The sequence below is a fragment of the Meriones unguiculatus genome, chromosome 18, assembly GCF_030254825.1.
Source record: "Meriones unguiculatus strain TT.TT164.6M chromosome 18, Bangor_MerUng_6.1, whole genome shotgun sequence".
Taxonomy (NCBI): domain Eukaryota; kingdom Metazoa; phylum Chordata; class Mammalia; order Rodentia; family Muridae; genus Meriones; species Meriones unguiculatus.
Window position 1 is genome coordinate 15,365,769 of NC_083365.1, and position 13,822 is coordinate 15,379,590.

Here is a 13,822-nt window from a genome sequence, read left to right on the forward strand (position 1 = left end):
CAGCTGTACTGAAGAGAAAATTAAATATAGCCAAGGGGGCACATACATAACCCCAGAACAGCTAATCAACACAAGTTTGAGAAAACACTACTGCCACAACCAAATAACAGCAATTAGTAAACACTGCTTAACAAGCTGTGATATTAATGGTTTAAATTCTTAAAAAAAACAAAACAAAACAAAACACTGGATTAGAAAACAGGATCCATTGTTTTGCTGCCTCCCAGAATTACACCTATCAACAAAAGGCACCTGCTTAAGGTGAAAGAACAGAAAAGGCATTTCAAGGAAACAAGCAGGTGCAGTTATTCTAATGTCTGAAAAAATGGACTTAGATTACTATTTGTTCCCCTAAATTCATTAACAAATCTTTTGAGAAGTAATGTAATTCCATACATTCTCTCTAAAATAATTCACTGTGTCTTTGTATCAGGGAACTCAGTAGGTGCCAGTTCAGAATTAGAGGCTTGTTTGGAATCCTGCCTTTAACACTTAGGTTCTTGATGACTGAGGCAAGTTACTCAGCAGAATTCCTTATTGGACAAGGCTAACAATACCTGTTCCACAGAATTAATTTTGAGACACTGTATTAGCAGGATATGCATAGTGGGTGGCATTTACTGAGCTGCTGCTAGGAGGCTGGAGAGAAAACTCAGTTAAGAGTAACTGTCTGTTCTCAGTTAAGAGAACCCAGGTTTGGTCTCCAGCACCCACACAGAGGCTCACAACCATCTGTAACTCCAGTTCCAGGGGATTAGACACCCTCTTCTGACATCCTCTAGTCTCCACAAGTACCAGGCATGCACAGTAAAACACATATAAGCAAAACATCCATATATATATATATATATATATATATGTTTTTTTTGCTTGTTTTTTGAGACAGAGTTTCTTTTTGTAGACCATGCTAGCTGCAAACTCAGAGATCCACCTGCCTCTTACTTCCCAAATTCTGGGATTACAGGTGTGTACCACGGCACCTGGTTTAAGAGATACTTTTATAAAACAAAAGTTACTAGAAAATGGAAATTAAAAAAAAAACATCACAATATAGCTCGGGATGGTATATTTATAGATACTAATCTGTTAAATGGTTCCATGCTTCTAAATTCTTATTCTTTCTTAAATGTCTTGGCCAGCAACAAGGGGTCTGGGGACTGACACTAACGGATCAGACTTTTGGTTGCATTCTTCCAAGAATAACGAAAACTAAAATTGAATCTCACAAAGTCAAAGCAATGGAAGGAAGCCTTGCCTTTAGCCAGGGTCCACCTAGTGGTCTCTTTCCAGCCTTAAACACAATGTGGCACCCAACCACTCATCCTTCAGGGCTCCTTCAGCTTTGAACTCAAGGCTTTTTTTTTTTTTTTTGGGGGGGGGGTCAGTGCTTTGCTGATAGCCAAAAATTCTATTGCTGAGCTATATCCTCAGGCTTCAGAACATTTCTCTTTTTTTGAGACAAGGTCTATCTAGATCCACCTGCCTCTGCCTCAAGTACTAGGACTAATCCAATTGAAATCTGCCTAACCTGGGAATTTATTTTTTAAACTTCAACTTCAGCTTAAAGTTAAATAAGCATGGCTTAATCACCACACAACATATCTTTTCAATGTCTGGAGCCAGATAGATAGGTAAATCAACTTTTTTTTTTTTTTTTTTTTTAGATAGGGTTTCTCTGTGTAGCCCTGGCTGTCCTGGACTCAAACTCATAAAGATTTGCCTGCCTCTGCTTCCCAAGTGCTGGTGTTAAAGTCATGTGCCCATTTGTAAATTTTATGAATTTTTGAGATATGCTTCAAATTTAATTTACACGCTAGATTTCAAATAGTTGAGAAGAGTAATGTAAAACATTAAAACTAGGGGACTGGAGAGATGGCTCAGCAGTTAAGAGTTCTGTATAGCTTTTGGCTGTTCTGGAATTCACTACCCAGACCAGGCTGGCCTTGAACTCAGAGATACAACTGCCTCTGTCTTCTGAGTGCTGGGATTAAAGGTGTATGCCACCACCACCTGGCTCACATTCATTTTTTTAAATGTAGCTACTACAAAATTATGTCACATACCATTTTTACCTGATGGTTGTACTTTCACAATCTTACCCAAAACCTAGCTACCATTCCTGATTCCTCTTTCCCTCCCTCCACATTTACTGAGCCAGACAGATTATGTCTAATAACAGCTGTGAATCCATCTGCTTTCCTCTCTACTGCTGTCCACGCTACTCCATTCCCTACAGCTTTCAGTGACTTCATCTCACCAAAGCTGCAGCCTCACTTCTTACCATCCTTTCTTTGTTCCCCTAGACTTCCGCCATACTAGACTTTGAGGTTCTGTTAGATTTCAAACTGCCTCAACTTCTTCCCAGTCAAGGTCTAGCTCAGACAACGCCTCAAGCAATACCATCTCTAACCAAGTGTTTGCTTTTTCACTTGGAAAACTACTTTATCCAGTTACCCTTTCATTTTTTTTGTGTGAAATTATTATGTGGTATCATCTCTCTTCTTTGTTGTTATTTTTCTTTCCTAGCACACAGAACAGTATCAGAGAGAATGGGTGTTCCAACAGCTGCTGAATGAGTAACAGCATGACCGCTGCTTAGACAGGCTCATGGCTTTACATGGTCAAAACAGAAGCTCCACCTTCCCTAGCACATATTGCTCTCCCTTTGCCTCTACTTCCAGCGAACACATTCACATTCCTCAGGTACCTTTGGCATCTCTCTCCAACCATTTTTACATCCAGTCAAGCAAATTCTCCAACCCCCATAAGCAGTTGTCATTTTCTTCATTCCTACTTGTGACTACCTCACCCCAAATCATCATCTTCCAAATTACTGCTTCTCCATGCCTTGGACTTTCTGCTTAATAGTTATGGGTCAAAACATCAATTCATTGATTAAGATGACATCTGAGGCTGTCACTAAAACCTCTAGAGCTACATCTCTGGTAATGCCTGAAATGGTGTCATTTTTTCCCCAGTCTCCCCAGTGCTTTCCTGTTAAACCTGTTTCCTTTGGTTGAAAGGCCTGCACCAATTTCCTCACTAAATCGAATGGCTTCTATGGAGCCATTTGATTCCTCCACACAGGTTAGTGCGTGGGGAACTTCCTATGAGATCACACCGCGTTCAGCAGCGGGGGTAACCGCTGATGATATATACTTGTTATACCACAGCACAAGGGCAAGAATTCGGCAGAAATCATTAACTGAATATATACTCAAAATGTTATGGAAAGTGTGATAATTTAAAAAAATCTGTAATAGCTGAAGGTATTGGCACACGCCTTTAATCTGAGAGGCAGAGATGGATCTCTGTGAGGTTGAGCTCAACCGTCGGTCTACACTGTGTATTCCAGGACAGAGCTTCACATAGTAAGATCCTGTCTCAAACCAAAAAAAACCCAGCCAAAAACCAACCCAACCCAACAACTCCCCCCAATAAATATTAAAACAAAAGAAAAAAAATAAAGAAAACACGGACTATGCTCCTCCCATACTATTTAAGTCACACTGACTACAAACTTTCACTATACTAATAAAAAGGGCAGGTGGAGACATGATTACTATGTGAGGCAACACACACACAAATCACGGAACAATCTGGATCTCCTTTAAGCCTTTTTGCTCTTAGGCTAAATTCCCGGTGGTTTCTTAGGTATTCCCATTCCTAGATACCGGATGGCAAACGTTCTACGCGTAGTGAGTGGCTTCTCTGTTAAATATACCACAGTGGAATTTTTGGGTGTTAGCTAAATTTACAAGACCCTTTTCTCACAAATAAACCAGCTCCCAACGAACTCTTGGCACAGCGGCACACGCCTTCAATCCCAGGAAAAAAAAAAAAAAGAGGCAGAGGCAGGCGGATCTCCGTGAGTTCTGGGCCACCCTGGTCTATAAGGTGAGTTCCAGGATAGGCAGGGCTGTTACAGAGAAGCCCTGTCTCGAAAACAAATAAACCAAAAGCCCGACACTACAGACACCTAGGAAGAGTCTCTGTTGCAACATTAAAACAAAACCAAAAAGCCCGCAAAGCATCCTCCTCACACAGGACCAGTTCACAGCAGGCGAAGAGGACACATCCTCTGTTCCTGCACTGGCACCTCGAAACCAGCGACTCAGGCCGACCTTCCGGGACTTTAAGGTACATCCTAGGTTCCCGGCTGCTCTTCCGCACGCCGGGAACCTGCCAGGACACCCCGCGAGCAACGTTAAGCCCGGGGCGGGCCGCGATCCCTGCGATTTACGCGCCACGGCGAGGAGACGGGCCGCTCGGCACACGCAGCCCAGGCCCCACACATCCCGCCCCGGGGCGCGGGGCGCTCCCTCGGCCGCGCACATGGCCTCCGCCGCGCTCACCCCGCTGCCGCGCAGGCGCCGGGCGAGCCGGGACTTGCGGCCGGCCCCGCGGATCATTCCGCCGCAGCCTTTGTGTGGCCGAACGCTAGAAATGGCTTATTTCCCCTCCCTCCGTCCAAAGTCAAACCCAGACCCCCTGGTCCCCCTCGGTCGCCGGAACCCGGCCGGGGGAGAGCGGCGGAAGGCTGGCTCCCGGGGGCGGGACCCGGCGCGGGCTGGCCGGGCCGCCGCGGGCATGCTGGGAGTGCGCCCGCCGTGTCCCTCCGCGCCGACGGGGACTTTTCGGTGGGGATTTTGGGCGCCGACCAGACGCGGCATTTTCGGAAAATAGCGCCCCGTGCAGCGAAGCGCTCCGTGTGTGGCGGGGCCGCGTCAGCCCTGCCGGCTCCGAGGCGCCGCGGTCCCCGCACCTCCTCCCGCCGCTCCCCCGCCGGCGCTCCCGAAGCTTTTCCAGGTCAGTGCGGGTCTGTGTAGGGCCCTGTTACCACCGGATGTGGAAGTTGATCTCTTCGCTGGTAAAAAATAATTCCACTTCCCCCGGAACCCAGATCATCCCCGCGATTTCCTGTTTATTGCATTAAGGCGCCGGGTTTCCGGGGCTCCTGGCCTCGCTCGTTTGGCGGGGGTCGGCGGGGTCGGCCTGGGTGTCCGCGCTGCCGCCGCCGCCGCCGCCGCGCTTTGTCCGCCCGGCGCTTGGCTCCTGGGAGGGGCGGCAGACATGGTGGCGGCCGCCGCCCCCTCCTCGGCCCGGCGCCGCCACCTCCCGCGGGCCCCACGGCCCGGGGCCGCGGTGGGGTCGCCGTGGCCGCCGGCGGGGGTCGCGGCCGGCGGGGCGGCCCCGGCGGCGCGGCCCCCGCCCGCTCCTTTGTCTCGGCGGCCTGAGGCCCGGGGCCCGGCCGACGACCAGCGGGAAGGCCGGGCCGGGCCGCGGTGGGGCCCACGGGAGCCGTGGCGCTCGGGTCTCGGCCGGAGCGGCCGGGCCGGGGCGGGGTGGACGCGAGGGTCCTGAACGGACGGAGCCTGCCATTCCCAGGAGCCCAAGCTTTTGGCTCCAGGGACTTCGCCGCCGGAACCCACGCGAGCACGGTTGCGGGAAAGGAGCCGCGAGTTTCGTCGGGTCGTCCCCCCCGCCCGGGCACGGATCGGTGTTGAGTGTGCGGTCGTGAACCTCTCCCCACTGTGTCGAAGCCGCGTGCTTAGCTGCCATCGTGCATCTCCAAAATGAAAGCGAAGGACTGCCACGGGCCTACTGGCTCGGGTTTTCCCTTGAAGCTTTTGCTTGAAGCCCGTTTGGACTATACGTTTCTTTAAAGCAGGGGACGAAACCGCAGTCCTTCCGAAAGGGAGCTTCGTAGCGTGGGAATAGTTTTAAGTCTTTTCTCCAGACACTGGTTTGCTGTCTGTTCAGGCAAGTTAACTTTCTGAGGTGTAATCTTTATCAGGGAAAAAAAGGTGGTGGTGTGCCTCTCCTCGTGAGTTAGTTGCCATCCCAGATTTTAAAACGCACCGAATTTTTAACTTTGAGATTTTGACTCTTAGGCCTTCAGACTCTGACTTTGGATTTTAAGGAACCTGATAGCTATTAACCCTTTACTCATTTCTGTTTTGTTAACAATCAAGTTTTATGTGTTAGCTCGTGACTTAGGCAAGAGTCACATTGTTTTGCGTCTTTGCAAAGCTTTTTAATGCCTACTAGTTTAACACAAGACAGATTCCTGAATCTATCTTTGCAGGCGGTCTTGTGATATCATACTACATAATCACTGGAAAACACTGTACATCATACTTTTTTCTTTTTAAAAAACATGACATCCCATCCTGTTTTCAGCATGTAAGTACAATCAGGATATTATGCAAGACAAACAAAATATGAATTTTTAGGGAGAGGGTTTTAACTTTTTAAAAGATGGGGATTTAGGGACCTCAGCATTACAAAGGTCATAATTCACTGATAGTCTTGAAGTCTCAGGAATACTTGGAAATAGTCAAAGTGACTAGACTTTTTAAAGTTCCGGTTTGTATGTTTAATGATGTACACAGACAATAAAGTGGATTTACAAGCACAGTAGATGTGCTTGAAAAGACCTCCGTGTAAATGTCTTTTTCAAGAGCACACTTGCCCCGAAGGCGCTTCAGACTCCAGTGGAAATGAGAGCTTTGCTGAACCAGCATGAGAAGTATGCATATATAATTTGCATATATAAGCTCTTAGCCTCTCTCCTTTTTGAGTCAGTCTCTGTTTCCTAAGTTTGGGTGATTAATGTGTAAAATTTCAAGATGAGTTTGGGCTTAATGGTTTTGGAAGGAAGCTGAGTTTCCAGTGGTTTCTTGTGACCTCTAGTCTGATTCTGTCAGTTGGCCTTTCTCTGCTGTGCCATCAACAGGAAGCATCTGGCCATTCTTCATGTAATTGGCAGAAAGTGCCAGGTGCATTTTTAATGTTTGCTGTTCATAAAACAAAACAGAGCTGGTCTGGGTGGCATTTACCTTTAATCCCAGAATTTGGGAGGTAGAGGTAGGCTTATCTGAGTTCAAGGCTAGTCTGATCTACAAAGCAAGCCAGGACAGCTAGCTTGTTACACAGGAAACTGTCTCAACACCCACCTCTTCCCCCCAGAAACAGACAGGATCATATTTTTACTTGATTTTGATTGTTTGTTTGTTTTTTTTTATCTTCTTCAGGTATGGGTAAGGCAAACATTACAAACTCAAAATTTGTCATGTTAAATTTTAAGTCAAAAATTCATTTTTGAGGGAACTCAAGTTTCTTGCAAGTTGTCTCATGCCACTAAATGCACTAACGGGGTCCAACCCTTATATCATTTGGAGACATTAGAGACTCATGTCAAGTTCTTGGACATGTAGGAAATTGTTTATAGATTGACAAACATGATAATTTGACATGTAATGTGTAGTGATCAAATTAAAGTTAGCATTTCTGTCTCAACTTTTGTATGTGTTAGGACCCTTTCAATTTCTTCACACTAGTTTATAAAATAAATAATTGCAAACTTTGTTCCCTAGAAGGCAGGTAGCTTTCCAGTGACCCCATGGTTTTTCAATGAATAGTTAACACGTCTGTAAAATTATGTCCCAATTTTAGGTTAATTATAGTTGGCATTTTACTTTTCTGAAGATTTTTTTTTTATCCTTGTAAAAGATAATTCTAGTGTCAAAAGAAATTAGAATCAGAGCCTATTTGTTCCCTCATAAATCAGCACTGTAGTGTTGTCCAGAAAGGTTAGTGCATCTTGGGGCTTCGGATGTTATGACATTGTTCTGGAGATGTAGGCTGGAAGTAATTTCTCCAAAGATAAATCTTGACTTACCTTGATATATGTGAAGAATACCAGTTGAAGCATTGTTGATAATAAGAGCCATTACTGATTCTTATGTGCCTGAGTTGTCTTATTTGTACCGTAGAGATTGTTCTAGTATCTGTCATGGAGGTGTGGGGATCAGTAAATGAGTTCGTACATACAGTGTTTAGAGTGCTGCCTTAGAGCAATGGTTCCTTCTCAGTTTGCTACTCTCTAATACAGTTCCTCATGTGACCCCCTCAACCATAAAAGTATTTTGTTGCTGTTTCTTAATTCTGCTAATGTTATGAATCATACATACATGTGTTTTCTGCTGGTCTTAGGGAACCACTGTGAAAGGGTTGTTTGAGTCCCCAAAGGGTTGTGACCTGTAGGTTGAGAACTGCCGCCTTAGTTAATAGTTAATAGTTAATAGTAAGTTTTAGGTTGTTTTATTTTGTTTCTAGACAGGATCTCAGTTTAGCCCCAAGTTGCCCCCAGAAACCCGTGTAGTCCAAGCTGATCTTGAACTTGGATTAATTCCCTTGCTTCAGCCACTGAAATACTTGGATTACAGGCATGAGCCACCATGCCCAACCTAGTGTGTATAGTTATCACAGGCTCTCAGCCATACTATTCAGAATGCTTGCAATCATTAATCTTGGAATTAGTTTATATGTATATATACATATATGTAAATATATGTGCAAAGTAATAATGTTATATTATCTTTGGAAGGAGTCCAATGCAGTGTCCCCTTTAAACATGTGCATTTCAGCTGGAAGTTAAGTTTTCAGGCTAAGTGGTGTATACTAAATGGCCTGCTGCTGGTTGTGGTAAGGTTGTTTTTGTATTCATATTTATTTACTTACGTATGGGTGCAAGAGGATCTTGTTGGAGAGGTTACAGGACAATTTGGGAACTGGTTCCCTCCTTTTAGATATGAGTCCAAGGATCAAACTCAGGATGGGCTTGGTGGCAAAGCTCTTTGCCCTGGGGCTGGAGAGATGCCTGGTTGAGAGCACACTGTTGATTCAGTACATCAAGTGGAGTTCTCAGCATCCTTGTCAGACAGCTCACAATTCTTACAATTCCTGTTCTCCGGGATCTGACCCCACTCTGCTGCACACATGGACATCGGATCTTCCTGTGCATCACACATGTTAAAAACTACCTACCAAGCCAACTCTGCAGCCACTGTGACTATTTTTTAAATTATGCTAAGTCCACTGATCCTGTAATTCTATAATGCAGTTGTTTTTCTAGAAGAATTTTGAGTATATTTATTAAAGTTAGATGTTTAGTCTGATTACACTAGAGAGGTAGGCTACTGATTATCTGGGAATATACTAGTGGTTCCTTAAAAGAAGTGAAGCGAATGGGGTACCATAATACCTCTTTTTAATAAAACCTCCCATTTGGTAGATGTAGAAAATTGGTTAAGGCCATAAAATTACAATATTGGACACTAGACTTAGGTCAGTTTCTTTCAGGATGAAAACTGGTGTGTGTGGTGACACACCTTTAATTCCAACACTGAAGAGACAGAGTTCAAGGCCAGCCTGGACTACAGAGTGAGTTCTAGGACAGCCAGGGTTACTCAAAGAAACCTTGTCTCACCTCCCTCCAGAAAAAAAAAAAAAAACAAACAACCCCCCTAAAGAAACTGTTGGATGTGTAGCTGCTTAAACGCAGGTTATGTTTGTGACCTTGTGTCTATGGCACTTACATTCAGTTAGGAAGCATTTAGTGTGTAAGATATAAATGATAGAGAAGTTTTCCTTTATATTCAAAATAATGTGAAATCTTTGATCTTTATTCATGTGACTGATGGCTTTCTCTCTAGTCTATCCTTTCCATTCATAGGGGGTTTCCCCCTCCCCCTTCTCAATACTGTCATCTGAATGTGGCCTGCAATTCATGTTGAACTGTAAATCTTTCAGACAAAGGTTTTGGGAAATTAGATGATAAATGTTAAAGTCCTTTTTGTTGTTGTTGTTGTTTTGTTTAACACTAGCCTGTCTCTGCATCCTGAGTGTTGGGATTAAAGGCGTGCACCATCAACTCTGGGGAAATATAAAACCCTTTGGCATGAAATGAGTGTCCTTAAAAAGAGACTGCATACAGCAGTTGTCCCTTCTGTGTAAACGCACAGCAGAAAGAGTGCTATGAGAGATACAGTTCTCTTGTTTGCAAGTCACTCAATTGAGATCATTTTGTGTGGCTCAGACTGAAACAATTTTGTCTAGTGTATTTTGCCATTACTGATATTTCTGTGTTCTCTTTAGTAGAACTTCCACTACCAGTTTCTTCAGTTTTACTTCACAAGTCATAGTATATGTGAAGAAGTTGAATTATAAGGATTTCTTGGCTACTTTAAATTGATGGTGAACAGTTTCAAGTCGTCCTATGCTACTTGGCATCATTAATTTTGTGGAATCTCATGTTGTTTTTTTCTGCTTTCTTCTGTTCTTCCTCAGTTGTTACCGTTGATTTCTGTTTACTGGAAAAGAAGAGTATAAGCATGCACATTGTTTACTGTCATCATGGTGAATTTCACTTCTGCCATTTTGTAGACTCAAAGAAGAATTTTATATTTTCAGGAATCTAGCTGCCACATTTTAATTTTTTCTCTGATTACTTCATTATCTGTAAAGGTTTATTCCCCCTGCTTTCAAATGAGCAGCCATAAAATGGGAGAAGAAAGTAAACTTCCGAGTCTGTTACAGTTATCTGCCTCATTCCTTTGTTTCATTACTGTTAAAAGAGTCCAGGTACAGTTTTTGCTCAAGGTTTTCCCTCTCTCGCGTATCTCTCTCTCTGAAACATGGTTTCTCTGTAGCCTTGCCTGTCCTGGAATTCAAGAATTCAATCTGTAGATTAGGCTGGCCTTGAACTCAGAGAGATCCACCTGGCTCTGCCTCTCAGCGCTGGGATTAAAGGTGTGTACCACCACTGCCTGGCTCCAGGTTCTTTTACAACTTTCCTGACTTAGTACTATTAGATACTGTATTCCTACTGTTTAAGATAACTTTTTTCTTTGTGAGTAGTAACAGGCTTTATCTTGATAATATGGAGCCAATATGGATAATTGCTTGAATATGTATGTATGTCTTGTTTGCATGTATGTATGTGTGCCATGTGCATGCCTAGTTCCTGCAGAGATCAGAAGAGGGCATTAGATTCCCTGGAACTGGAATTAAGGATGGCTGTGCACCATCATGATGATTGTAGAAACTGAACCCCTGTCCTCTGTCTTGACTGCTGAGCTGTTACTGCAGTGCTCTGTTGCTTTATTTCATAAAGGCTCATAAGGTTGTCTTTATTTAATATCCTACCTCCTTTGAATACTGTCTACTGTTTGGTGATTCTATTAACCAGTGTCATCTATCATGTCAGCAATAATCTTGACTTGTTTTTCTTTCCCCAGATAGCTGTTTGTTTGTTTTTGCTGCTGATGTCTGAGTGTAAAGGTTTATGATTTAGTGGAAAGCTAAGGAATTTCCATCACCTTCAGGTTTATTACTTTCTAGCCACTTGTCAGTTCCCAGTTTTTATCCTCCTTGTACCTTGAAGTTGTTTATGATACGTGTTTTCTCTTCCTTATGTCCACCAACCAGGAGTTTTTCTTAGATTCTCCCTCCTTGAACCCACCCTGAATATGACTGCCAGAATAATTTCTCCCCAAACCTCCAAATCCCATGGTCCTGAAAGCCCAACAAGAGAGAGTTTGCCTTTGGCCTTTGCACTCTCTTCTGTGCTGTTGACCTTTGCATTCACCACTGTGCCAAGCAACATGAATTGAACCTGTGCTCAATAAACATTTGAAAGTTAACACTTTTGAATAACCTCCAGTAGTCTCAGGGTAAAGTCTACTTTTTCATATTACATTCTGCTTCTTTGACTTTATTCCTTACTCTGTAGCATAATGAAACTTCTGTTTCCTTGTTGATAATGTCCTTCCTTTTCCTTTCATTTAAAACTTATTCAGAAACACTTGTCCCATGCCAGGCTGTGTTTGGATCTCATAGTAATAAAATAAGACAAAATCAACAGGGAGTTGGTAGCACATGCCTTTAATCTCGACATTGCGGGGTAAGGAATGCGGGAAGCAGAGGCAGGTGGAGCTCTGAGTTTGAGGCCAGCCTGGTCTACGGAGCGAGTTCTGTCTAGAACAGCTGGAGCTATCCCGAGAAACCCTGTTTAGCAAAACCAAACCAAAATCAAGACAGTCTTTGCAGGAACGGGCATTTGAGTGAAGGGGTAGTCAGCAGTTTCTGGTGTTGGGTGAGTAAAGTAGAAAGGAGGAAAGCGAGGTAAGGGGAGGTGGTGTGGTGTAGCTGCCGCTGGAGTGGTCAGGGAAATGTCCTGGGTGTCAGCCAGGGAGTATGCTCTGGAGTGAGGAAACTCAGTATCTTAAGTGGTGGGGTGCAAGCTTAGCTTGTTAGTAGATTCACTGAGACCTGTCTTTGAACCTATATAGCAACAATCAAAATAGTTTTCAACTTTATAAAACTCTGCTGGGCCTCACATACCAAATCAAGTACATTTTCAGTCCCCAAATACAGTAGCCCATAGTAGGAAGTATAGTATATATGGTCAAATATACTCGTTACTGTGTTTTTGTGCATACGTGTACATGTAATTGTGTTGTATATTCAGATTTTAAAAGAGCAGTAGTTGAAACTCATCAAAACTGTGTGTCACAGATCACGACGCACAGTCTTGAACAATAGCATTGCAATCTGAGACGGAACTGCTCGTCTCGGGGGCTTTGTTGCTGAGAAGAAACACCGTGACTAGAGCAACTCTCATAAAGGAAAGCATTTAATTTGGGCTGGTTCATAGTTTGGAGATTTTGTCCATTGTCCTCATGATGGGGAACATGGTGGCATTCAGGTGGATGTGGTGCTGGAGGGGCTGGAATTCTACATCTAGATCAGCAGGGAGCAGGAAGAGAGTGAGCCACTGGGTCTGGCTTGAGCTTCTGAAACCACCAAACCCACCCCAGCGAGGCCATACCAACACCAACAAGGCCATAAACCCTAATCCTTTCAAATAGCACCACTCTGAGCCTGTGGGGGACATTTGTATTCAAACCACCGCACTACTCAAAGTTTTCTTTGTAAGTCTGAACTACAGGCTGACTTGTTATAATCCATACATTCTTTTCTGTTTTTCCCCTTTGTTGTTGTTTTGAGGAGGGGTTTCTCTTGTATGCCAGCTGTCCTGTAACTGTAGACCAGGCTGACCTCAATCTCAGAGACCAGAGACCTGCCTGGGATTAATGGCCTACTCCTCACGTTCTTTTTACTGTTAACATTTTGTTTCTCCAAGGCAGGGTTTCTCTGTAGTCTTGATTGTCATGGGCTTGCTTTGTAGACTACTAGGCTGGCTTCGAACTCACATAGATCGCCTGCCTGTGCCTCCCCAAGTGCTGAGATACAGGCATGCAGCACAGCACCCAGCTGCTATTAACATATTTTTAAGATCACACACTGCACATACTTACGGAGTACAGGAATGGATCAGATTACTGTACTGGCCTAGATCATTATATATTCCAGTGATATATTGGAATATATAATTTCTTTGTCTTGAATATCCAAGATCAACCCTATTAGCTATTTTAAAGTATTTAATTGTTGTAAGTCAGTTATTCTGTGCTATGGAGCATTAGAATTCATTCCTCCTACCCATTGGATCCCCTTACCTCTTAACCATGTTCTTTATTCCCTCCTGTGGCCTTCCCAGGCCTTCGTTACCACTATCCTATTTTTAGAGCTATTTCTACATGTAAATAACAGTGTCTGTGCTCTGAGAGTTTTTACTTACGATAAGCATACATGTTGTGCACATGATAATTTCATTATTTTTCACAGTGAAATATCTCATTTGTAGGTCATATTTCTCTGTTCATCCATGATGAGCATCTAAGTTGAATCCAAGTTCTGGCTGTCCTGAATAAATAATGCAACAAACTGTGCAGCTATCTCTTTTGCATGATGCTTTGATTTCCTTAGGATGTATGTCTAGTAGTTGGATTGTTTGATCACATGACCACTCTGCTTTTAAGGAATCTCCCATTATTGCTATTCATACCGCCGCCACCAGGGGGTATTTCCTTTTCTCTGTAGTCTTACCAGAAATTATTGTCTTTTTAAAAAT

The 13,822-nt window shown here is 43.7% G+C and overlaps 1 protein-coding gene across 6 annotated transcripts in view; it reads left to right on the top strand.

The window, feature by feature from the left end:
* Positions 1-3,965: 3,965 nt before the first annotated feature.
* The window catches only part of Gabpb1 (GA binding protein transcription factor subunit beta 1), a 50,654-nt gene continuing 40,797 nt past the window's right edge, over positions 3,966-13,822 (top strand). Inside the window, exon 1 of one of the 6 annotated variants that reach the window (XM_021642835.2) lies at positions 3,966-4,140. Coding sequence is in view for 2 of the 6 variants with exons in the window: in XM_060371656.1 (XP_060227639.1) it covers positions 4,847-4,870 (24 nt within the window). In the remaining 4 variants the exon portion in view is untranslated. Of the gene's footprint in view, positions 4,141-4,633; positions 4,871-5,221; positions 5,764-13,822 lie in introns of those variants that run through there. The other 5 variants (XM_060371656.1, XM_021642836.2, XM_060371655.1 and 2 more) reach the window with 5 other exon arrangements.